A 26,507-nucleotide genomic window follows, 5' to 3' on the forward strand; every position below is an offset into this window, starting at 1 on the left:
GTCGGAAAAAGCGACTAAGGGATAGGATTAAAAACTCGGGGTTTCTCTTGTAGGCGATGGGCTAGCAACCTGTCACTACTTGAATCTCAATTCCATCAGCCATACAGTGGTTTTTCAGTATTTTACAGACTTTTCTTTAAACATAAACATGTCTGTAAACATAAAAGTATATAATACTACACAAATAATAAACTGGGCCTAGATGTGTAATCGGACATTAAGCAAAATGTGGGGCAGGATAGAAACTGTTTGATAAAAGAAACTTTCGGCGGATCAAAACACGCAGAGATATTTAGAATTAATTGCATTACAGAAATTTTATTTTTATTAAGATTAAAATAGTGTTATCTTCTCTGTTTCACTTGAATTTATCTCAATAGGAATCTTTTTTCTGATTTGGCAATATTTTATATCCAAACGCCATCTTGCTAAAATGGCTGCCTTGTTGTTGGAGACTTTTGGGTGCTTGTTTGGATATTAATGTTTATTTCTTCCTATTATTATGATTTCTTTAAATTGTTTGTACGAAACACTTCCTAGTTTGCGCTTGTGTCTAAAGCAATGGTAAATTTCAAGTGGTATTGACGCTGTAAAGTGAAAACGGATAAGGAACGTAATAGCAGGATAGTTTGGGCAACGTGAGTTTTTTTTATAATGAATCCTTTGTTCTGTTTAAAATAGTCTTTTTACTTTCTTGTGCACATTACAATGATATTTTACACTGTTTTGGTGATATTGTTCTGTTATTTACAAGTGACCTTTTCAAGATAACGCCATACTAAAGACATCGCATTGAGTGAATGACTTGTTTGTTCTAAATATGTTTTCAATATTCGCTGAGTTAGCCTACGAAAACTACTTTTTTTATCATTAGTTCATTGAAGTCGAGAATCACAACTTATATTCACTACGGTATCTTCACAATCAAAGGTTATTGAACCTTTACCCACGTAAATATAATACAAAGCACTTATTACCTTTTTTCTTACTTCGTACCGTTCATAGCATACCTATATGGAGGAGTGTATAATGTTTATTTATATTTGCTCTTATCATTAAATGCAAATTTAAAGTATCTCAAATTCCTTAAAGTCATTTCATTTATTAATAAATATAAAACTCAGCTGGTTTTGAGCATAAAATAACTGAACCATAAACTAAATAAGAAATTCTTAGTAATAGATTCTGATATTTAATGTTTTTGTTAAATCTCCATGCAAAGTACAGTTTATCCAGATATCTGCCATGAGGGTTACTCTATTGTAGTTTGTCCTTAATATTTTTACTTAGGAGCACACTTGCCTCCGTCTGTGTGATATGGAAAATCCCATCATTTCCCATACCTGCAGAAATTTCCAAAAATTAGTTCTTAGCGGACATCTCCTAGTAACAATCTTTCTTCCTGCCAAATTTCATCTTTATCGGCTCAGTAGGTGTTTTGTTTGTTTGTAATATCTTTATTGCATAGAAATTTACACAGTAACAAGAAAATAGTAAGAACATAGTTATGAAAGAAACAAATCACTTGCAACGGCAGACTTATCTTATGAAGGGATCTCTTGTGGTTTTTGATATTTGTGATACTGAACTGTTAATATTATAATTTATTCCTATAATCATTTGTTTCTATTCACAGGTGCCGCTGGGCCCATCAGCCACTCCTCGGGAGATCTGAGAGCCTGTGATATTAACCCATTAGATCGCCTTACCATGTCAAGGATGTGGCCGTCACAGTATTCCCACACCAACCACCAAGGTCCTCCGAAGAGCAATGAGCACCAGAACCAGCAGAACCTTAAGACGCTGGGGATGACCTCCGCTATTTCTATGGCTGGTAAGTACTAGGCTGTTTTTAGTTTGTAGACTGAGACAACAGTCCCAAAAAGACTGAAAGGCCATGTTAACCTGTTAAGACTTAGTCACGGAATTGACCTTACAAATGGAAACAATAATGACGAACGATTGTTCCCTGCATATTTCTTTCGCTTCATCCACATTCGTAACTCTCTATTTGCAAGCTCGTCAGTTTCAGGTACTCTAGACATGACCTTTTGCCAGAACGTATCTGATTTGTACCAATTTTCAGGCGAATAACCTTAAATCTCATTTCAGGACCCAAGCCCATTGATATTGAGAAGACGAATGAGCTGAAGGAGTCACTCAAACCGTACGGTGTCTTCGAATCGGATACGGAGATGCACCATCGTATGGAGGTACTCGGACAGCTTCACCGCTTGGTCCGGCAGTGGATCCGGGACGAGTCCCTGAGGAAAAACATGCCTCCGAGCGTGGCTGACACCGTTGGAGGCAACATATACACTTTTGGATCTTATAGGCTTGGTGTAAGTTTTCCTTTTTCGAAATGGTTTTTGGCAAACTTTTTGTCATATCACTTATTTCTGTCAGATATGTTTTAGTGTTTGACCACGGGTTCGATCCTCAGTGAGGTCATAATTGCAATTTTTTTTTTCTTTTTGGCCAGAGTCTTGATGAAATATATGACGACTTTATTCATGACTATCATTGTAAAGTACTATATTTTATCCTACGTACCTCACAGTTCAGAGACAGACAAACGAACATACCTCCAAATTTATAATATTATCATAGCCAAACAGTTATGGTAGATGTAGGCAGAGCCAATAGTCACAAAGTTTGGTTGGATCGCTTAATGATTGAATTGAGATTATTTGAATCTTAATTCTATCATTGAGTGACAGGTTGCTAGCCCATCGCCTTAAAGAAGAATCACAAGTTGATAAGCCTCTAAGGCTTTGAATTAAGTATAAACTTCTGCAGTAAAGAGTTTACAAACAAACAAGCAAACTTTTCTAAGAGGTGTAGGGTGAATCCAAAAACTTTATTTAACTCATAATTTTTCAACAGGTTCATCACAGAGGTGCGGATATTGATGCCTTGTGCGTGGCGCCGCGTCACATAGATAGATCGGACTATTTCACGTCGTTCTATGAGCTGTTGAAGCAGCAGCCTCAGGTAAACTTACATCTCTACTTAAAGAACCCAATGCGATTTTAATTACAGATTAATTTGTATCCCAAGAATAGATATTAGATTTTTGTTACTTGTCCTTTAATTAATCTTTTCTTTTCAAAGATCAGTTTTTCCTCCTTTGCAAGTGTCACAGTTCATACATACATATAGTCACGTCTATATCCCTTACGGGGAAGGCAGAGCCAATAGTCTTGAACAGACTTGAAAGGCCATGTTCAGCTGAGCAAGCATCAGAAAGTTCAGTTGTTAGCCCAAAACGCTTACCAGAGGAATCCCAAGTTTATATGCCTATCCCTTAGTTACTGTTTACTACATCCGGCAAAGATATGGAGTGGTTCAATTTAAAGTGCGCTGTATCAGCATGCCGCAAAAAGTGTGGACACAATAACCTTAAAATTGGCAAATGCTAAATATCGTCTTACATTACAGGTGAGAGATTTGCGAGCCGTGGAAGACGCCTTTGTGCCTGTGATCAAGATGAATTTCGATGGCATAGAGATTGATTTGCTGTTCGCAAGGCTTGCTCTCAAAGAGATACCAGGTAAGAATATACATTTTTCAAATTTCATAAGCCTTTATTGCTGACTGATGTGTTTTTATTATAACTGTTGTTTATGTGTAATTGTAAAGAGTATATAGATTCATTCATTAATTCATGTAATCACGTCTATATCCCTTGCGGGGTAGACACAGCAAGCAGTATTGAAAAGGCTTGACAGGCCACATTCAGCTGTTTGGCTTAATGATAGAGTTGTAATTCAAATAGTGATAGGAAAGAAGAATCCCAAGTTTATATAAGCCCATCCCTTAGTCGCCTTTTACTTTAATTGTACTACTTATGGAAGGGAGAGATAGTGATGAAAACCTTTCATACTACCCTGCAAGAGATATACACATGACTATTTGTATGGCATATCATAATTTTTTGTTTGCAGAATACAATATGACAATTGTTAAGTCATGTTGAAATGTTCCATAATAATAAATAAAAAAAAAATGAATTTGAATTAATAATTACTCTTTCCCCCCAGATTCGTTCGACCTTCGCGATGATATGCTGCTCAAGAATTTGGACCAAAAGTGCGTCCGTTCCCTCAACGGTTGCCGTGTGACTGACGAGATATTGAGATTGGTGCCCAATATTGACAACTTCAGATTGACCCTGCGCGCCATCAAACTGTGGGCGAAACGTGAGTATTATCATGCTTTTTTTATTTAATTTTTAAAGAATAATAAGTTATTAAATAAATATTATAGTTGATAAAATATAAGTGCACTCAATGGAACAGTAAACAAATGTGTACTCAAATGTTTATATCTTTAATGCACAAAAATTCACACATTTACAAGGAATAGTACATTCATATGAAAGGAATAAATCACTCGTAATGACGGACTTATCCCATGCAGGGATTATGTTTATATTTTTTTCAAGTTAATGAACTCTCAGAGTGTGTGCACATTAATATAGTAAAATTCAAAAACAAACATTTAAGTCATTTTCTCCTCTTGACGGCTTCTGTGGCGCAGCGGTAGTACGTTTGTCTGCGACACCGAAGGTCCTGGGTTCGAATCCCGGCCAGGGCATGATGAGAAAATAACTTTTGGCCTAGGTCTTGGATTTTTATCTATACATATAAGTATTTTTTATAAAATATAGTATCGTTAAGTTAGTATCTCGTAACACAAGCGTCGAACTTCGAGGCTAATTCAATCTGTGTAATTTGTTCTGTATATATTTATTTATACATCTTATATATTCTTATATATTCTTATAATTCTCGTGTCACAATGTTCGCTCCTGTACTCCTCTGAAACGGTTTGATCGAATCTTATGAAATTTTGTGAGCACACAGAGTAGTTCTGAGAATCGGTTAACATCTACTTCTCACACCCCTTAGTGATAAGGTATAGTATAGTATATCCCCCCTCCCGGTAGGTCACATCAATTAACTCATACCTCTTAGTGATAAGGTGTAGTATAGTATATATCCCCCCCTCCCCTCCCGGCAGGTCACGCCAACATCAACTTCCCACACCCCTATTGACAAGACAATAGTATAACCCCCCCTCCCCCGCAGGTCACGGCATCTACTCGAACACGCTGGGCTACCTGGGCGGCGTGTCGTGGGCCATGCTGGTGGCGCGCACGTGCCAGCTGTACCCCAACGCGCTGCCCGCCACGCTGCTGCACAAGTTCTTCCTGGTCTTCAGCCAGTGGAAGTGGCCGCAGCCGGTGCTGCTCAAGCAGCCCGATACGGTCAACCTCGGCTTCCCCGTCTGGGATCCTAGGGTGAGTGTTATACCTACATCTATTTTCTAAATTGGATTCAAGGTTTCGCTTATAATAGGTAGTCTCTGTCTATCCGTCCGGGAAAGAGGCGTGATTTTATGTTATGTTTCACTTATTCACTTATTATATCTATGGAAGCGTGTGTGTAGATGAAACGGCGGAACAAACTACGCTGGAACATTTTCACATATTTATATTCAAAATTAGATTCAAGGCATCTCTTATTCAATTATTATATCGAAGAAACAGCGGATCAACTACACTGCAGCATTTTCACCGGATCACCAGTCCAGTCGAACCTCTTGTTTATATCATACATATATGTATAGTCACTTCTATATCCTTTGCCAGATAGACAGAGCCAACAATCTTGAAAAGACTGAAAGGTCACATTTAAGTGTATGACTTCATTATGGAATTGAGATTCAAATAGGGACAGGTTGCTAGAGCCCATCGCCTTAAAGAAGAATCCCAAATTTATAAGATAATCCCTAAAAACGCTGCAAAAAATGCTGCAGTGCAGTTTGTTACCGCTTCTTCTGCACTGACGCCTTGGAAGCGGCAGTAAACCCAGTTTTAAGTAATTTATTTGACGTCAACCAATGTTGTTAAACCATACGTTTTGACTATTATTAAGCGATATATAGTATCCTATAGTGATGAATAAAATTTTTGAATTTTAAATTTAATTTTTTAATTTTTTTTTTTTTTTGTACAGGTGAACCTATCGGACAGATTCCATCTGATGCCCATCATCACACCGGCATACCCCCAACAGAATTCCACGTTCAACGTGTCGGCTTCAACACGCACTGTTATCATGGAGGAGTTTAGAGTCGGTGAGTGTTATTTTTAAAGCTCTTTATTAACTTTTTTGTTTCTGTCTTTTCGAGACCTCCGTTCTCTTCATCTTTCAAATCCAATGATTGTTTTGTAATTTTTTATTTTTTTTATGTGCAATAAAGAGTTTACAAACAAATTGATGAATATATAAGGACAACATAGGTACATATGTATAATCACGTCTATATGCCTTGCGGGGTAGACAGAGGCAACACTCTTGAAAAGACTGATAGGCCACGTTTGGCCTAATGAGAAACGAACTTTCACTGATTGGCCTGGGTCTTGGATGTTTATCTATATATACAAGTATTTATTATAAAATATAGTATCGTTGAGTTAGTAGTTTCGAACTTACTTCGAGGCTAACTCAATCTGTGTAATTTGTCCCATACCTATATATTATTTATTTATTTATTAATGATAGAATTAAAATGCAAATAGTGACAGCGCTGCTAGCACATCGCCTAAAAGTTGAATCCCGAAGTGTATGTAATTATGTCTATTAATTAAAAATATATTACCCCACAACAGGACTGTCAATAACCGACGAGATCATGCTGAACAAGAGCGGATGGGAGCGTTTGTTCGAAGCGCCCAACTTCTTCTCGCGCTACAAACACTTCATAGTTCTACTGGCGTCGTCCGCGAACCCAGATGATCAGTTGCAATGGTGCGGACTGATTGAGAGCAAGATCAGACATCTGATAAGTGAGTACATACACACATACATACATACATATGGTCATACTATTCTAAGTTTAATTAATGTTGTGAAGTTGACGTTGTTGAAGAAAATGCTGCAGTGCAGTTTGTTACCGCTTCTTCTGCACTGACGCCTTGGAAGCGGCAGTGAACTTAGTTTTTAAGTAATTTATTTGACGTCAACCAATGTTGTTAAACCATACGTTTTGACAATAGGCTATTACACTCTTTTTTGAAAACTGTTTTAAATCAATCCTGAGACTGTGTTATACCTATAGAATTTTTATTAAAATTTTTTGAAGCCGAAAAGTGCTCTAAATACGATTTATTTTTTATGATTTTGTATTTTCGCGCGAAAACGCCATCCGCCATGCTGTTTTGACTCGTGACGTCATACTTTTAGTAAACAATACGGCTCTACGTAAGACTAAAGTAAAAAGATTTTTGTAATAATGAATTACAATACATATTGTTGGTGTCTTGTTCCTGAATGCAAGAATACAAGTATAAAAACACCAGAAAAATTGTGGATTCCACTGCCAAGTGATATTAAAATGAGAAACACTTGGTTGAAATTAGCAAGAAGAGATCCAAAGGCATTGTCTACAAAATCAAGATTGTATTTCTGTGAAGACCACTTTGATGTAAGTTAGCATTCATTATAAATAGTAAAGTAACCACAAGTCATGTTAATATAACACCAACAACCTTTGAGTACTTTTAGGTTATGTTATGGACGCAAAAAATTTCGCCACCATCAACGTATTAATCCTCGGTAGATTTATATTTTCTGCTTTCACAAAACCGTCTTCCATGATTCTATTAAATTATTAAAGAGTAAAAACCCAAAAACGTGATAGAAATTTTAAAATTTCAAAATAAACAGAGCCTGACATCATCAATATGTTTTCGATTCGATATTTGTTTACTAAAAGTATGACGTCACGTCAGTACCCAACATGGCGGATAGCGTTTTCGACTTTTGAAGAACAGATTAAAAAAGAGGATTTTTTAAATTGAATTATAAAATCCATATTGCACTTTTATGAATAATGATCGATGTTTTTCTTTTATTTTTTACAAAATCTATAAGATACGTGCATTTTTATATTTTTTTTTACATGGTGTAAAATAGCCTATTATTAAGTGATATAAAGTATCCTATAGTAATGAATAAAAATTTTGAATTTAAATTTTGAATTTGAATTTTGAATTTGAATTTTGAATTTGAATTTTGAATTTGAATTTTGAATTTGAATTTTGAATTTGAATTTTGAATTTGAATTTTGAATTTGAATTTTGAATTTGAATTTTGAATTTGAATTTTGAATTTGAATTTTGAATTTGAATTTTGAATTTGAATTTTGAATTTGAATTTTGAATTTGAATTTTGAATTTGAATTTTGAATTTGAATTTTGAATTTGAATTTTGAATTTGAATTTTGAATTTGAATTGAATTTGAATTTGGTCACGCCTAACATTCAGAATCCAATTTAGGAAATGTGTGAAACATTTCCTAAATTGGATTCTTTCTAAAGGCATCTCTTATTCAATTATTATATCGAAGAAACAGCGGATCAACTACACTGCAGCATTTTCACCGGACCACCAGTCCAGTCGAACATCTTTTACATACATACATACATATGGTCACGTCTTTATCGTCTTGCGGGGTAGACAGGGCCAACAGTCTTGAAAAGACTGATAGGCCACGTTCAGCTATTCGGCTTAATGATAGAATTGAGATTTTAACTAGTGAGAGGTTGCTAGCTCATCGCCTGAAAAAGAATCCCAAGTTTGTAAGCCTATCTCTTATATAATAATAATAAGTGTTTGATAAATATATTTTATACTAGCTGTTGCCCGCGATTAGATTCGCCGGCAATCTCAAAGCTTGACCTCTTAGAGGGGTGGGGGGGTGGCCGGAGTAATTTTTGTATGTACCAGTTTTTAATTTGGACCAAGCCTGATCAACATCAGAGAAAACCGCATCAAAATCGATGCAGTGCCTAGTTAACGCGTTATTTATTATAAAATATAGCATCGTTGAATTAGTATCTCGTAACACAAGTCCCGAACTTAATTCGAGGCTTACTCCCGAAGGTCAATTCTATTATATCTGTGCAAAATTTCATGAAAATCAATCCATTCGTTTTTAAGTTTATTCGTTACAAACATACAAAAATACATACATATCTTTCCTCTTTATATTAATACTAGCGACCCGCCCCGGCTTCGCACGGGTGCAAAATTATAAATGTTATTCTACATAAAAACCTTCCTCTTCAATCACTCTACCTGTTACAAAAAACCGCATCAAAATCCGTTGCGTAATTTTAAAGATTTAAGCATACAGACGAACAGACTAAAATAGCGACTTTGTTTTATACTATGTAGTGAAGTGCGAAATTTATTTATTCACTTGTAACCATTTTCAATTTTGAAACGTAAATAAACATGTTTATTAATTTATTTCATCTTCTTCTTCTCATTTCAGACACGCTGGAGAGAAACCAACATATAACCATAGCACACGTGAATCCGGAGTGCTACAATTCTGTACCTCTCAACACTAACAACGGGCAACCGTTGGCAATGCCGCCAGGTACGTACATACATACATACATACATATAATCACGTCTATATCCCTTGCGGGGTAGACAGAGCCAACAGTCTTGTAAAGACTGATAGGCCACGTTCAGCTATTTGGCTTTAGGATAGAATTGAGATTCAAATAGTGACAGGTTGCTAGCCCATCGCCTAAATATCCCAAGTATGTAAGCCTGTCCCTTAGTCGCCTTTTACGACATCCATGGGAAAGAGATGGAGTGGTCCCATTCTTTTTGTATTGGTGCCGGGAACCACACGGCACATACATACATTCATATATATTTTAATGTAGACAATGTGCATTCGTCCATGATTTAGATTTAAGAGATCTATATTTGTATATTGAAGTCCGATGAAAATGCTGCAGTGTAGTTTGTTCCGCCGCTTCTTCTACACACTGCGCGCTTTGGAAGCGGTAGTAGTTATAATTAGATTTAAGTGATGTGACGTGAATAAGTGATTGGATACATCCAATTTTGGAAATAAATCTATTCTATTCTATAAACACGTCCATATCCCTTGCGGGGTGGACAGAGCCAACAGTATTGAAGAGACTGATAGGCCATGTTTACACCATATGGACTTAATGATAGAATTGTGATTCGAATTGTGACAGGTTGCTAGTATGTCGCCTAAATCTAGAATACCTAATGTTTATATGCCTATCCGTTAGTCGGCTTTTATGACATCCATGGGAAAGAGATGGAGTGGTCCTATTCTTTATTTTCTAATGGTGCCGGAAACCACACGGAATAGCCACCAGGTATGTTATATAATCCCTTAGAACATTCCCCTAGGAATATAAGTGTTGATTTAAAACATACCTTGATCAAGTTAAGGACATCTCTTGGCAAAAGGTCAATAATGTGGTGGATAAAGTGATAGAAGTATGCAGAGATCGTGGCAAGTGAAAAGATGTAGTTAGTCTCTGCCTATCCCTCCGGGTAAAAGGAGTGATTTTATGTAATTATATACATATAAGTATATATTAAGTAGAGTCCGGAATTTCACTTTAAGTTTTGTGTTTTTGTTTAAGTGGCCTATCAGTCTCTTCAACACTGTTGGCTCTGTCTACCCCGTAAGGGAAATAGACGTGACTATATGTATTTGTAAATTAAAATATATAAATATGTTATATACTTATATTTTATTCATATAAATATATTATTTATAAAATATTGATTTTCTTTAGGTGCTCCAATGCCAGTGCCAGCAGATCCAGCGCCTGTTGTTGAGAAAAATGAGAATGTAAGTATATATTTTTTTTAACCATCTCATTAATCTTATTAATATAATCTATTCTACTACTTTCTAAAACAATTTATTGAAGTCAACTTTACGATGTCTGTTAATTAATTTTGTTTTGGCTATAATTAATTTTTCAGTATAAATACGTTACAGTAAATTACAGTAGATTGTTTGCCATTTATTTGAGAATCTATATTAATGAACAGGTTGTTAGCCACACACTTAGTCGACTTTTACGATATCCATTAAAATATGGAGCAATATAGTCACTATTTGAATCTCAATTCCATCTTATCCCTTAGTCGCCTGTAACGAGATCCATGGAAACCAGATGGAGTGGTCCTATTATTGTATTGGTGCCGGGAACCACACGGAATCTAATCTATCACGACTAATCTATCATGATATATATATATAAATGTATATGCCACCATGAAAATAACAAGAACCGAATTTATATATTTCCTAGGAAGTTTAAAGTTGTAAACGAGAGATAAATTGTATTATCTCACATACTTTTTTATTGTTGCCGGTTACCACACGGCACTAATATATAAAACTAACATATATAATAACAATATACATTTTCCTTCCACAGGGCGAAGTGATGCCCAACCACTGTTCCATGTGGTTCATCGGTTTGGTGTTCGAGAAAACCAATCTGAACGTTGACCTGACATATGACATACTGTCGTTCACCAAAGCCGTTCACTACCAAGCGGACCATGCCAACATGCTGAGGGATGGCATGACTATTGAGGTGAGCATTGATGGATCAATTTATACATACATACATACATATGGTCACGTCTATATCCCTTGCGGGGTAGACAGGGCCAACTGTCTTGAAAAGACCGAATGGCCACTTTCAGCTGTTTGGCTTAATGATAGAATTGAGATTCAAATAGTGACAGGTTGATAGCCGATCGCCTAAAAGAGGAATCCCAAGTTTATAAGCCTATCCCTTAGTAGCCTTTTACGACATTCATGGGAAAGAGATGGAGTGGTCCTATTCATTTGTAATGGTGCCGGGAACCACATCAATTTATATTATGTTCATATCTTGTTAATGACCTTTGTCATGTTTTGTCACGTTAAGCTGTTTGACTTAATGATAGAATTGATATTCAAATAGTGACAGGTTGGTAGCCGATCGCCTAAAAGAAGAATCCCAAGTTTATAAGACTATCCCTTAATCGCTTTTTACAACATCCGTGGAAAACTAAGAGATTGATGGTCCTATTCTTTTTTCTATTGGTGCCTGGAACCACACGGTAAATTCTTGATTGTATAACACAAAAATTTCTCCACAGGCCCGTCACGTGAGACGCAAACAGCTGCACCAGTATCTGTCTCCGTGTTTGCTGAAGCGAGAACGAACCGCGTCCTCCTCGAAACGGAAGCCGGAACCACCAACAACTGCGCAACAAGCCCCCGCCAAGAAAACCAAAAGGGTATCTGAGACTAGCGTGAGTCAAAATAGACTTAATAATAGCGTCATTAGTGATGTTGAATCTACCGATACGATCAAGCAAAATGGTGATATTTCTTCCGATAGTGTTGAGCAAAATAGTGACAGTTCTACCAATAGTGTTAGCCAAAATGGTGACAGTTCTTCCAATAAAGTTAGCCAAAATGGTGATAGTTCTACCAATAGAGTTAAGAAAAATCGTGATACTTCTTCAAATGGTGATAGTTCTACCAATAGAGTTAAGCAAAATCGTGATACTTCTTCAAATGGTGATAGTTCTAACAATAAAGTTAGCCCAAATGGTGATAGTTCTACCAATAAAGTTAAGCAAAATCGTGATACTTCTTCAAATGGTGATAGTTCTAACAATAAAGTTAGCCCAAATGGTGATAGTTATACCAATAAAGTTAGCCCAAATGGTGATAGTTATACCAATAAAGTTAAGCAAAATCGTGATACTTCTTCCAATAATGATAGGCAAAATGGTGATAGTTCTACCAATAGAGTTAAGCAAAATCGTGATACTTCTTCCAATAATGATAGGCAAAATGGTGATAGTTCTAATAATAAAGTTAGCCCAAATGGTGATAGTTCTACCAATAGAGTTAAGCAAAATCGTGATACTTCTTCCAATAATGATAGGCAAAATGGTAATAGTTCTAATAATAAAGTTAGCCCAAATGGTGATAGTTCTACCAATAGAGTTAAGCAAAATTGTGACACTTCTTTCAATAATGATAGGCAAAATGGTGATAGTTCTACCAATGGCGTTATTGCTACAAATAGCGTTGGGAAAAATCGTGATACTTCTTCCACTAGAGATAGGCAAAATGGTGATAGTTCTACCAATAGAGTTAAGCAAAATTGTGATAGTTTTACCAAAGGCCTTATTGCCACAAATAGCGTTGGGGAAAATTGTGATACTCCTTCCAATAGCGTTGGGCAAAATTGTGATACTTATTCCAATAGAGATAGGCAAAATGGTGAAAGTTCTACCAATAGACTAAAGCAAAATTGTGATAGTTTTACCACAGGCGTTATTGCTACCAATAGCGATGGTCAAAATAGTTTTGCCAACGGCGTTAGCGCTGGCCCAAGTGGTAATAGTGCTACGAATAGCGTTAGTTCTTATAAAGGCGTTAATTTTACCAGCGATGTTAGTTCTGCCAATAGCGCTAGTCTGATTAGCAGCCCAACTTCTACTTACAGTGAAAATCGAAATAGCGTTAGTCCTTCTTGCAGCGTCAGTTATACCGACAGCGTTAGTCCTTCCAACAGCATTAGTTCTGCTAATTGCGCTAGTCCGAATAGCGGTATTAGTTCTACAAGCGGAAATCAAAATAGCGTCAGTCCTTCATGCAGCGTCAGTTCTACCGACAGCGTTAGTCCTTCCAACAGCGTTAGTTCTGCTAATTGCGCTAGTTGGAATAGCAGCATTAGTTCTCCAATCGGAAATCAAAATAACGTTAGTCCTTCATACAGCGTCAGTTCTACCGACAGCGCTAGTCCTATCAACACCTTTAGGTCCAATAATCGCAATAGTTCTAACGTAAGCGTCATTCAAAACAATGACCGCCCCACCAGCAGCGCTAGCCAAAATGGCGGATCTTCAAATCCGTTCCGTTACATTCCAGTGATACTTTCACAACATAACCAACCTTTGAATCATTCTAATGACGATACCAATACTGATCCGGGTTGGACGCGAGTAGACCATTATTGGCCATTACTTCAGGCGCCACATCTTAGAGAGTGGAGACGAGGTGAGTATTATTGGTCCACGTCTATGCGTAATTATTTAATGCCGTTGTTGAGGTACGTAAATAGAGGCCAAGCACGTAAGAGAGACCGACGTATGAGAAAGCATTAATGAATTATACATTGTCCATCCCTTTTATTTCGTTTTTGACAGCTTCGGTCATGAAGCTACTTTCCGTACGTGAACGTTTAACATTTCGTGAAAAAAATTGAGTTTTAATTCGGCGTGTTACCACGTTATTACTGTCGAATTCTGAATCGATTTTAATTTCTTCGAAACTCAATGTTGAGTTTTACAAATATCTACTTGTGCAACCGACATTGATGATGTACCATCATAATTAACCAAAATTATGTAATGCAATGTTATATATTTTCTTTAAATCGATAAAATGTTTAATCGTTTGTCATAAGGAATCGCATCAAGTAATAGGTCTGCACTAAATGAGCTGTCAGAATTAAAATAATTGGTTGGATAATGTGTAGGTACTTGTAGGGTAATTACAACTAAATGTGCAATGCTATTCGATATTTTCATGTCGTTAGTCCCTTCTTTTAACCATGAATCAGGTTTATACACGAAGCGACTCCCGCCTTGCGCAACTTTTGCAGGGGAATATAACCTATATTTTATCACGGTTTGTGTTCAATTTTGTTTTTCACAAATGTCATAAAAATCCATAGTAATTACTGCAAGGTTACTCTAGTCAGTCAATTTCTTGTAAATTTAAAGGAAACGTTTATATATACGGGTATGAATTATTGTATATATGTGTACGTACCTTTAATATTTATTTGTAAAAGAAAAGACTGTGCAATATAATATAGTCTTTCGTCCAATAATTGGTGCAATTTAATGTAGGATTAAGTAGATTAAATCAGTATTCCAATTAAATATCACAATTATTAAAATTTCTTAATTTATACGTCTTTAGGTCGCCATTTTTTAAAAGTTCCTAATATTTGCGTTTTAAAGTCACCATTTTTTAAAGTTCCTACTAAGTTTTATGATCACCATTTTTAGGTATATTTCATTATATAGTCACCGTTTTCAAAGTGCTTAATTTGTTAAAGACTAATTTTGGAAAGTTTCTAATGAAATTTTAGGTCATCAATATTAAACTCACCATTTCTATTATAAGTGAGATGAGTATTTAACATTTAACAACAATTAATTTAGAATTTAACAACAATTTAACATTTAACACATGAATTTTCATGCCAACAAAGACTGATTGAGTCATCATCGCCTTTAGTCAACGTTTTCGTTTAAGAATATAATTAATTTAAAGTTCCTACACTTTTGACATTACTAGTTTATAAGTTTTTGTTTTTTGTAAATGCGAACAATTGCAATGATAATATGCAGTCGTCAATTCATTGACAGTACATTGATTATACTTTTATATCACTCTGAGAAATCTCATAGATCAGATATCATCATACAAATGTTTGCATCATATTTGCTTTTGATGAGTTTTATCATCATGTATTTAATAGGTATTATTAAGATTAGATTAGTATTGTGCAATGGATTTGGAAACTGAAGACTAAGAGGACTGAACGAAGTGGATTGGGAAATTTCGAGAAGGGAACCCTGCTTGGAGTGAGAGAATGTTCCAGTCTTCATAGAAGGATGAACTATTATACCTCATCATGCCTCTCGTATAGCTTGACAAGAAATGAAGCATACCTCGATGTAATATTGAGAAAATGTTGCGGATAAAAAATTGAGTATAAGCCAACGCTATTAAGTTGTTACTTTTGTTTATGGCTCCTTTTTTATACATATATAATTACTAAAAGGTTACTCTCGTCAGTCAGTTTCTTATAAATTTAAAGGAAACGTATTTTTGGTATATGTTTACGTACCTTTAATATTTATTTGTAAAAGAAAAGACTGTGCAATATAATATGGTCTTTCGTCCAATAATTGGTGCAATTTAATGTAGGATTAAGAAGATTAAATCAGTATTCCAATTAAATATCACAATTATTAAAATTTCTTAATTTATACGGTTTTAAGGTCGCCATTTTTTTAAAGTTCCTAAATATTTGCGTTTTAAAGTCACCATTTTTTAAAGTTCCTACTATATGTTTTATGATCACCATTTTTTAGGTATATTTCATTATATAGTCACCGTTTTCAAAGTGCTTAATTTGATAAAGACTAATTTTGGAAAGTTTCTAATGAAATGTTAGGTCATCAATATTAAACTCACCATTCCTAATTTAAGTGAGACGAGAATTTAACATTTAACAACAATTAATTTAGAATTTAACAACAATTTAACATTTAACACATGAATTTTCATGCCAACAAAGACTGATTGAGTCATCATCGCCTTTAGTCAACGTTTTCGTTTAAGAATATAATTCATTTAAAGTTCCTACACTTTTGACATTACTAGTTTATAAGTTTTTGTTTTTTGTAAATGCGAACAATTGCAATGATAATATGCAGTCGTCAATTAATTGACAGTACATTGATTATACTTTTATATCACTCTGAGAAATCTCATAGATCAGATATCATCATACATTTGTTTGCATCATATTTGCTTTTGATGAGTTTTATCATCATGTACTTAATAGGTATTATTAAGATTAGATTAGTATTGTGCAATGGATTTGGAAACTGAAGACTAAGAGGACTGAACGAAGTGGATTGGGAAATTTCGAGAAGGGAACCCTGCTTGGAGTGAGTGAGAGAATGTTCCAGTCTTCATAGAAGGATGAACTATTATACCTCATCATGCCTCTCGTATAGCTTGACAAGAAATGAAGCATACCTCGATGTAGTATTGAGAAAATGTTGCGGATAAAAAATTGAGTATAAACCAACGCTATTAAGTAGTTACTTTTGTTTATGGCTCCTTTTTTATACTATACATCTTCTAAAACAGGTCGGTTTATAATAGTGAATTGTCAAATCATTTCACGAAACCTCAATAACACCAAATAACAGTCAATAACTATTTGGTGTTTCTATATGAAACGCAGAAGTAGCGCCCTCATCGACCGGTCTGCTTAATTTCCTTTCAGGCTTTACATTTGTGATACATCTAATGTAGTTGTATATATTGTTTTTAATTTCCAAATATAAATGACATTTAACTTTATAATCATATTTAATTTCACAAATAACAATCTCCAATCTAACACATAACTAATCAATATCCCCCGCTTAATAATTCCGAACACGTGATTGGTACGCAATAAAGGGAATTGAAGAGGAAGTTATATTAAAATAGCTAGATGAGACCAAATTATAGTCACAAATTTGAAATTAACCTTATTATAGGTCGCGCGGTGGTTAAAGAACGCTCGGAAAAAATAGTGGGGGCAAACGGCGCATGTGTACATTCGCGCTCAAAAATGCTAAGGGAAATGTTTTTTTTTTTATTTATTTAATACTAACTGTTGTCCCGCAACTTCGCCCGCGTGATTTTCCAAAAAAAGTAGCCTATGTTTTAACTCGGTTATTTAACTATGTATATCCATATCTTATAATATACTTATAATGTTAGTATGGATTTTGTGCCTTATATATACTTATAATCCCTACTTATATTATAAATGCGAAAATGTGTTTGTGTGTATGCATGTTCAGTTTTCACACTTAACCTGACCTGGCTGAACCAATTTTGATGAAATTTGACATAGTTATATTCAACCGTGGACGGACATAGGGTAGGGGCGACTTGTACTGTTTGAGAATTGATATATTATTTTAAGTTGTCGCGTACAAATACGATAAAACAATTTGTGCGCAACAGTACCCAAGAGACACGGGACGCGCGAACTCAACGCGGGAAGTAAAGAGTGACTAATCCACCAATACGTGTCGCCGTCGGCGCACACCCGCCCCCCCTCTCTCCTCGTCGCACCTAATAGACCTAAAAATTGATCACTGCGCATGCCCCTTCTACTTTTGCCGAGCGTTCTTAAACCACCGCGCGACCTATACTTATTACTTACCTTAATAACCATTTTCAGTAATTCCCTTCTGCGTTATCGGTTACAAATATAATATCATATTCTCTGCATTACTAACACTTACCGAGTAACTACGGAGAAATATACAATGTATATTTCGAAATCTTACTCGTCGTCCGAATGTTTAAAAAAAGCTAATAAAGGATACCTAAAAACAAATCAACGTGGAGAAAGAAAAAAAGGAAAATATAAATAAATATATATCTTTATTATAATTTAATATATTAAAAAAATACATACAATACTAATTTGTGTATACAAAATAAAGGAAAAAAACGCGTCGTCGAATGTTGAAAAAAAAAGCTGATACAGGACACCTAAGAACAAATAAACGTGGAAAAAAAAGGGAACATATATGAAAAAGGAAAAATAAATTAAAAATAAAAAAAAAAGAAAAGAAAAAAAAATAAAAAAAAAGAAAAGAAAAAACAATAAAAAAATAAATAAAAAATGAAAAAAAAAGGAAAGAAAAAGAAAAATAAAAAAAGGAAAGAATAAAAGAAAAAATGCATCTAGTTTAATAGATGCCAAGCCCCATTTCGGGTGCATTTTTACAGGAAGTTTTGGAGATGATAGAAGAAAACAATACAGATTTTTTTAACAACGGGGTTTGGTAAGAGATTAAAAAGTTACATTTGGTCTATCGCTGAAAGAGCATTCATAATACACATTATTTTGTAATGATCTGATTGATGTACAGCATTAATTCTCCGCATGATTTGTTCCAAGCAGATATTTGGAGTTGATGGCTCTACGAGAGAATTCTACTCGGCACAGAAGAGTAAAAAAAAGAATAAACCAAAAACATAATGACAAATATTATTATTACTATTATACGGACGGAAACTCAAATTAAGAATACTGAAACTTGCTCACCCACTCGAAAATGAAACCGTAAAGTAACCAATTTCGTGCGCTTAATTTATATAAATATTTTTTAAACTTATATTCATACAAACCTAAACACTTAACACCACACCATTTCACAATCATTATCTTCACAAATTTCGTTTTAACTTGTTTATATTAACAGGAGCCTCCGCAGTAAAACACTCGCGACGCCGTTTTTATCGCGCCAAAAACTATCGCTGTTTCGCTTTTTAATTTGACGTGAAGCGTGACAGCTATAGTTTTTCACGCGCCGTCTGATTCGATATAACCAAAATAAAAATAAAAAAAAAACTACATTCCCAATATCTTCTGTTACAGAATGACGAGGTCAGCCTTCTGTCGTACAATGAGGACTCAAATTCATCGAATCTCTTCGAGGTGCAGTTGCAAAACGGATCGCACACAGACAAACAGACAGACAAGGCCGAGTCGTCCAGCTCTATAGCCGTCACGTAGCAATACGTCATCTGGAGACAACGGTTCATATACGGAACCGGCAAGCGGAAAGTGTAAAACGTTTTAAGTGACACAGTGATGTGTGTTGTTTGTGGAAACAACTGTGCGTTTAATAAGTGATAAATCAAGGGTGTGTTTTAAGTTTGTGTCGGAACGTTTGTGATTATTGCAAATGTGACCAGGATATGGTGGGTTGACTATGTTTTAAAATGTCTTATTAGAATAAGAGGAGCGATTCGATTTTGAAAGCTATTGCTGGAGGGCTATGCTAAACTTAGGTATGAGGTAGGTTCACGAATGTCCAAAAGGCGTTATGTGTTTACAAAAAGAGTTGGAGAGGCAAGAATGTCCTTTTCAATGTACGTTAATAATCTTATTGGTGTTAGATTAACATGTCTTGCCTCTTCCTACTGGCTTTTTTTATTTATTTACTAATTTATGTACACAGAAAATGACAATTGACAAAATGACTATGAATTCTGCTTATTTCAAAGGAAACTTCTTCCAGCAGGCTTTAGTCCCGGTTGCATCCTCATCACTCTGGCGAGGAACCTGGGTTGTGCCATTAACTGATCCTGGATTGGTCAGGTTTTAACACGAAGCGGCTCCCGTCAGACCTCCACAGTAGCTTGAATGTGCAGGTTTCCTCACGATGTTTTCCCTCACCGTAACAGCATCGGTTAGTATTAAAACTAATGTACGTAACTTCGAAAATAGTCATTACTACATGGCCAAATTGGGATTCTAACCTGTGCCTTACTGCGGATCACGTATTTTAACCGGGCACCTTGCCGATTCGACCTCCGACGCTCTAAGTCGGCCTTGTCCTCTCTCTCTGCAGTTAATCTCAAAGATAGAAGCAAGTAAAGGTAAAGGGTCAGGTCAAGAGTACCCGAAACCGCCGAGCTTGCATGAAGAGAGTTATGAATGTGGATGAAGCGAAGGAAGTGTGCAGAGATCGTGGCAAGTGGAAGGAGGTAGTCTCTGCCTACCACTCCGGGAAAGAGGCGTGATTTTATGTATGTATGTATGGAAGCAAGTTTAGACACGTGTCTTATTCGTGAATCAAATTTGCCGTTTCAAGTCGTTTATATGATGAGCCAACCTCTTTAAAGCTCATCATCATACAACAACGTGCCACACTGATTTCGTAGCCTTCTAGCGATAATTATCAAAAGTGAAACTATATCTTGACATGTATATGTTTTTGTCGGACTGGACATAGGCATGATAGCTAAAGATGCCACTGAAATTGACTAAAACTCGAGCATAGACTATACTGAAATTACTATTTTCTGCTAAAGACTAAAAAAGAATGAATGAAAATGTAAAAAAAAAATATGCATTAAATTGTTCTACTCGTAGGATACTGTTTTTAAATACTTTAAATGTTTGATAGTCAATGAGATTGTTATTTGTATTAATCTCATCATCTTTCATGGGTCAAAATGATGAAAAATTTTAAGATTGACATTTTGATGTCTTTAGTTTCGTGTGTTTAGGCTAATGTTGAATCTTTATGGTAAATGGCAAAATCCCAAATTGATAAGGTAGATTTGTTACATTATCTCTCACATAAGGACTTTATACTTGAGCTCAATAGTAAAATGAAAAATATTTGATAAGTCTTTCTAGGTGTATTGTCACGAATTCAACCTTATATTTTGGTGATAAGATTTTAAATAACAATGGCTGTATACATTTAATTATATTTCGATGACGAATGACGCTAGACTTAAATGTAATATTATTTAAAATAACAGTAGGATTTGGATAAAATGACTTGCAATACTTTGTTACAATAACCGGATGACGATCAAATTGGCTCATAATTTAATCATAAACGATAGTTTTTCTGACAGAAATAAGTTGCAAATATTGTCTCAACTTGATCTTAATGGCGTTAGTCAGACCCGGTTTCATCCTTACACTAAAGAGGTGTCCGGGGTCTCACCTTGTATGTTGTTTTAAATGGCTAATATCTTGCTCATAGGAGGAGGAAAGTAGTAAAATTAAAATAATTAGAGACATAAACGAATTTCCTTAAACTTAGGATAATTTTTAGACAATGAGAAATATAACCCAAAATTATTTTTATCATGTATCTTAACTTTTCTTTCGAGTCATATGATATTTGAGTAGGATTAAAAAAGTGATATGGGTGCATTTTATAAAATTTTACGTCGTCGTCTTAAACAAGGTAAGACATAATATGCGAAGTCGTAATATCCAAATTGTATTGTATTCCACCGATTCTATACCTACATGTTATAACTTTGCCCAATATCCGACACAAACAAACAAAAAATAATATTTTTTTATAATTCACTTTATTTAATTGGTATTGTTTTAAGATGAGGACACTGTACCTACGTAAGTTAATTGTATAGTAATAGTGTGATGCATTTCTATGTGAAAATTTAAAAAAAAAAATATTGTAAATACTATTTTAATTAGTTGTTGTCCGAATTTAAGTAGGGGTTTTATGGGAAGCTGATTCTGTTTCTGCAATATCAAAGAGTCTTGAGTATTTTTGTGTTACGCGTAAAATTTGGTCGATAATTATACTTTTGGAAACAAGTTAGTTAGCTATCTTTACTCATGAAGTTCTTAATAATGACATGGCGTCTACTGGCCAACTAGCACAAGTTCGTCAAGGTAAACCAAAAACATTTATTTTACAATGCAATCAAGTTTTTAACTTTTTGCTGAGCAACCAACTCGCAAGTTATGATCGCGAAGGTAAAAAAAAAGGTCCTAATTATCGGACATCGGGTTGCTTACAACTTGTTGCAAATTTGCAAATAACTTTATATCACCCGTTACCTTGCGATCTGATTACCTCAATTGAGACACCTATTTAAGAAGCAAATTGGTTGCTATTAAATAAAATTTAGCAACAAAATTTGACGCTTTTCCTTTTGTATGTAAGAGCTAGAACATGAAATTGTTTACTTATATTAATTGTTGAAGAGATAATTCGAATGCAGTCAATAATTTAACAGTTTTTAGTTTCAAATTTTACCGATGCCTCCCTTAGAATTTTAAAATTGAAAACCGTTAAATTATTTACTGAAGTGGCACCATTCAAATCAATAAATATGTTTTGTACGATTTGATGTGTTGCTATTAAGTGTGTGTTTGTATGTATATGTACATGCACTTTGATACCGTCAGAAGTGATTTAGTAAAAATATACGTCATTTTTTTAACATAGAAATCTGAATAGTATAATACAAAAGAAAATACATCTTATAGTAAAAGCTATATGAATAATGATTCGTCGTTTTGCATAGCACGTAATTTTCAGTTTTCAAATAAATTTCAGAATTGAGATGAAAACAAAACGTCCATTTACTAATATATACCACTTCTATAGTTTAATATCATTCTGAATTCTACGGTATCAAAGGAATCTGGGTAAAAGTTTTATTACAGATAGTTTTCCTATTGATTGTCGTTGTTTTGAACTATTGTCTTAGAATGTTCTCATTTTGTTATCAGGATGGGGTGACACACGCAACCTGTTGCAAGACAAATTTCTTGACTAAAAACTTTGAGCAATATTTTTACAAACGAAATTTGTTATTATTTTTATGTCAACGCTTAGATATTTGTTTTTTGTTTAGTGTACCTGCAAAAACATATGTGTACTTAAAAAATTTAAAATGTTTCTGTAATTTAATATATCGACTTTCGCTCTACATTGGATCTAAAACCATTAATATATGGCATTATTTGGTATTCCCAAACAGAATCTGCTGATTTAAGTTTGACAAGCGCTACATACAAATACATATGCGTGTACTCGTGTTTGCTTGCAGTTGCAGGTCGCAGGCGACGGCGGCACGTAAGTTGAACAATCTGAATGTAGTGCGACACGATGCGATCATGTCACACAAAAAAATAGTTTTCGAAAATATTGAAATCGTAAAGATAGACCCAAACAACTTGTTATTGGATCTCATTTTGTCGGTTTTCTTTTGATTCGTCAAAAATAATTCAGTTTTTTTCTTTACTGTTTTAAAACACTTAATTTGCTATATACAATCCCATGCATAGTAACTAGGTCGCGTCGCGTCGCAACTGCGTTCAGAGCTTAACATTCATAATACATGACGGAAAACAATTAGCGGTTGCATTTCCTACAATATGCGAGTTAATATAGGATATTATGAATTAACTACTATTACTTGCTGCGATGTGTGATCCCACTTCTGCTTTAAGTGATCCCACCTCTGACCCCATAATTTGAACAGTTTTCTGTTCACTTTGTGGTCACTTAATTTTCGAAATGCAATCCTACAACTTTAGCTTTTATTTGCCCCTAACACCACTGCCATTTGCAAGAAATATTATTATTTTTAAGTCAACATGTAGCGGCCGTTCAGCCTCCATGGACAGACAGACTTTGACTTGACATTTTAGATGAACAAAGCTGACTGACATATTGATGAAAAATAGGACAATCAAATTTGACTAAAACGACGACGAGACAAGACGCTTACAATCTGGTATTATTCTGACTGACCTACCAGACCCTCGGCCCGTTCACAACAAGACCGATTCAAATAGGCTTTCTGCTAAATTTTCATATGTATTGTCCAATACGCTAGCAAAACCATTTATGGTTTACTATGCCATAGTACGGAGAGATGACCTTACTAAAGGGTTATGTGCGTATTTAGTGCGTTTAATTATGACGTACTAAATTTGACTAATGATTTTAAGGGTTCAAGTTAGCCCGGTTATTCAAAGCTAGATTGTATACCCTTTATTGTTAATAAATTAAGTAGATTAATCCTAAGCTTATGTTGAGGTTATCTACAAAAGGCGGACTTATCGCATTATTTTATAAGAAGTCCCCGCCGAAAAGCGCTAAATATAGGTTTCATATAGCGTAGTTCCATTATAAAACATTTGTTCTTAGTTTATATATAAACATTTATTCTTAGTTATAAAATGTTACAGTGACAGCCGATATTTCAAAAGAAAATAGGTCGCGCGAAAAGAAATAATTTGCTTTAAAATAATGTATGTGATTGTATATTCACTCTTATTCTGGTCAGTTATTTATGAACGAAATCATTTCGATACACAATCATAAATTAACAATAAAAAAAACTTAGGACTTGCTCACCTTTTCCTTTGATTTAATAATATTTCTTGCAAATGAGATAATACAGTACAAAGTGGAAGAAATGTTTATATCGTAGTGATTATTTTAACTATTAATAGGTTGAGACAAGAATCAAGCAGGAAGGATTTATTTTTTAAGAGAACCTTACACTAGGGTTTTTTGAGTCTCAATCAAAGGTTATATTTTTAATTGGGTTGTGTTGTGTTGAACTGGGTTATACCGACGACCGGCTAAAGTAACTGATTGAATGTAGTCCTTCAGTCTTTCAAGAATATATATTTGTAAAGTGCGGATTGCTTATTATATTTAAAGTAATTTCGAGGCATGGTTTTCTGTGGCAATTTATTCTACGTCGACTTGGAAGGCTTATTCACGAATATTGATAGGACATAATATGTCTCATCTCCCTATTTTTGAGGTAATCCGAAGTGTTAAAAATTTAGAAAATACGTATGTGAATAAGTGTGCTGGCAACACCATAACCTCAAAAGACTAGTGTAAGGGTTCTCAAATTATACTAATTTCTTAATACGTGTTCACGTAAAAGAAATCGCACAAAAATTTACCCATACCTTTACTTCTTTATTTCTAAAATAGTATCCCATTGTCTGTCTTTCTTCAGCACATGAATGATGACAGAAATTAAATTTCATGATCGGTCGCAACTCGTCCTAAAATTACTTTTTTTTTAATTTGGTCCCTTCATTTAACCTACATATATGTAAGTAAATAATCTGTAATATTTGCGCTTTCCTTCCGCCACGAACCATCTGAAAATCTTTTTATTAGTTAGTTAACTCTCATCTTTGCATTTTCTATTAACCTCTAAGCTTCTGGGCTCGGGGTCTACGTATCGATTTCCTTCCACTTTTACCAGTCTTATGCATTGTATAAACATTGCATTGCAAACACTTGTATTTAAGACAGAAACAATGCTAGCTTTGTGCGATTTGATGTGAGTGAACACGCAACTTTTTACGGGTGTAAGTTCACTTTAGAATCGAAATTTAAAATTTTGCGTGACATTTCCTATTATCAATTGTTTTTTTTTGTTTTTTTAATGATATGAATACTTGTTTATGGTTTATATTTTATCACTGCCTGAAATCGTTTCATTTAAACAACACATTTTCTTAAAGTTAAATTGACAGAATTTCAGCGTTATCCAAATACTTGAGAATGTTGTTCTTTATTTGATAATAATGAAAATTAAACTTTTAATGTCGTCGTTAAAAACAGATGGTCGTAATAATAAAAATCGAATTATATTTGTATTTCTGGTTCCCAGCATCGCCCAAGTGTGATCTTTTGGCACTTCGTTATTACTTACAGTGCCCGTTATAAAAATTCTTATTTACTTATGGGGCTATTCACGGATTTTATTACGGCATATGTGATCTTATCCACTATTGTTCTTCGTTGCAAACATGGTTCAGTAATGCAAACATGTGTTGTTAAATGAAATTGTATTGTAACTATAATAATTCTTTTGTCATATTTGGTTAACGTATTTTGTTTTATTGGTAACCATTTATGATATACGGCAAAGATTCTTACTCTCAAAATTATTTTCTCTTATTTTATTTCTCTCATTGGCAAATATATATGTATATTTTTTCAGTTGATTCCATTTTGTACACCACGGTTGTATTACCCTGATGACAAAACAAGACTTTTTGGTGTCTTCAATTTACTTCGGATGCTAAAAATCCACGGATTTATAAAAAAAAAAAAATAGTACTTGTATCGAATTATTTAAACAACCAGGAAATTTTCAAGGTGATATATTTTTTCAATATGAATACACTAAAAATGTCCACTTTGTTCACCCGGGTGATGTCACCGGTGACATAGCGAAACACCATTTTTTTAATTAAGCGATTCACGATTGTCTTTGATTGTTAGTTTATATATAAACAATGATTCCACTTAGTTTTAAGAGTCAAATGTAGCGCCAGGAAATAATTGTAAGTTGTATATAACGATAGCCAATTTTGATTATAATATGAAAATATATATCTCGAAAAAATTATTTCGAAAAAGAACAAAAAAAAAACGGAATAAATGTACATATAAAAAGTA

General features: G+C 34.5%; 1 protein-coding gene across 2 annotated transcripts; it reads left to right on the forward strand.

The window, feature by feature from the left end:
* Positions 1-429: 429 nt before the first annotated feature.
* LOC106142162 (poly(A) polymerase type 3) lies at positions 430-26,505 on the forward strand. 2 transcript variants are annotated; one of them, XM_013343827.2, is made up of 14 exons: positions 430-638; positions 1,637-1,834; positions 2,113-2,342; positions 2,887-2,994; positions 3,442-3,553; positions 4,044-4,202; positions 5,094-5,305; positions 6,024-6,144; positions 6,680-6,856; positions 9,349-9,456; positions 10,655-10,710; positions 11,309-11,470; positions 12,024-12,179; positions 19,148-26,505. In XM_013343827.2, the coding sequence occupies exons 2-14, from the start codon at positions 1,711-1,713 to the stop codon at positions 19,283-19,285; spliced, it is 1,863 nt and encodes a 620-aa protein (XP_013199281.1). In that variant the 5' UTR covers positions 430-638; positions 1,637-1,710; the 3' UTR covers positions 19,286-26,505. The 2 variants fall into 2 exon arrangements, with proteins under 2 accessions (XP_013199281.1, XP_013199282.1); XM_013343828.2 differs by having other exon boundaries at positions 12,024-12,164.
* Positions 26,506-26,507: the final 2 nt, after the last annotated feature.

This window comes from Amyelois transitella, chromosome 27, assembly GCF_032362555.1.
Source record: "Amyelois transitella isolate CPQ chromosome 27, ilAmyTran1.1, whole genome shotgun sequence".
Lineage (NCBI taxonomy): Eukaryota > Metazoa > Arthropoda > Insecta > Lepidoptera > Pyralidae > Amyelois > Amyelois transitella.

What these genes read in the sequence shown, in the direction of transcription:
- LOC106142162 (XM_013343827.2), top strand. Translation starts at nt 1,711, where the DNA reads ATGTCAAGGATGTGGCCGTCACAGTATTCCCACACCAACCACCAAGGT. An exon ending in TTGGATCTTATAGGCTTGGT is followed by an intron (nt 2,343 to 2,886) that starts GTAAGTTTTCCT and finishes ATTTTTCAACAG; the next exon opens with GTTCATCACAGAGGTGCGGA. An exon ending in AAAGGGTATCTGAGACTAGC is followed by an intron (nt 12,180 to 19,147) that starts GTGAGTCAAAAT and finishes CTTCTGTTACAG; the next exon opens with AATGACGAGGTCAGCCTTCT.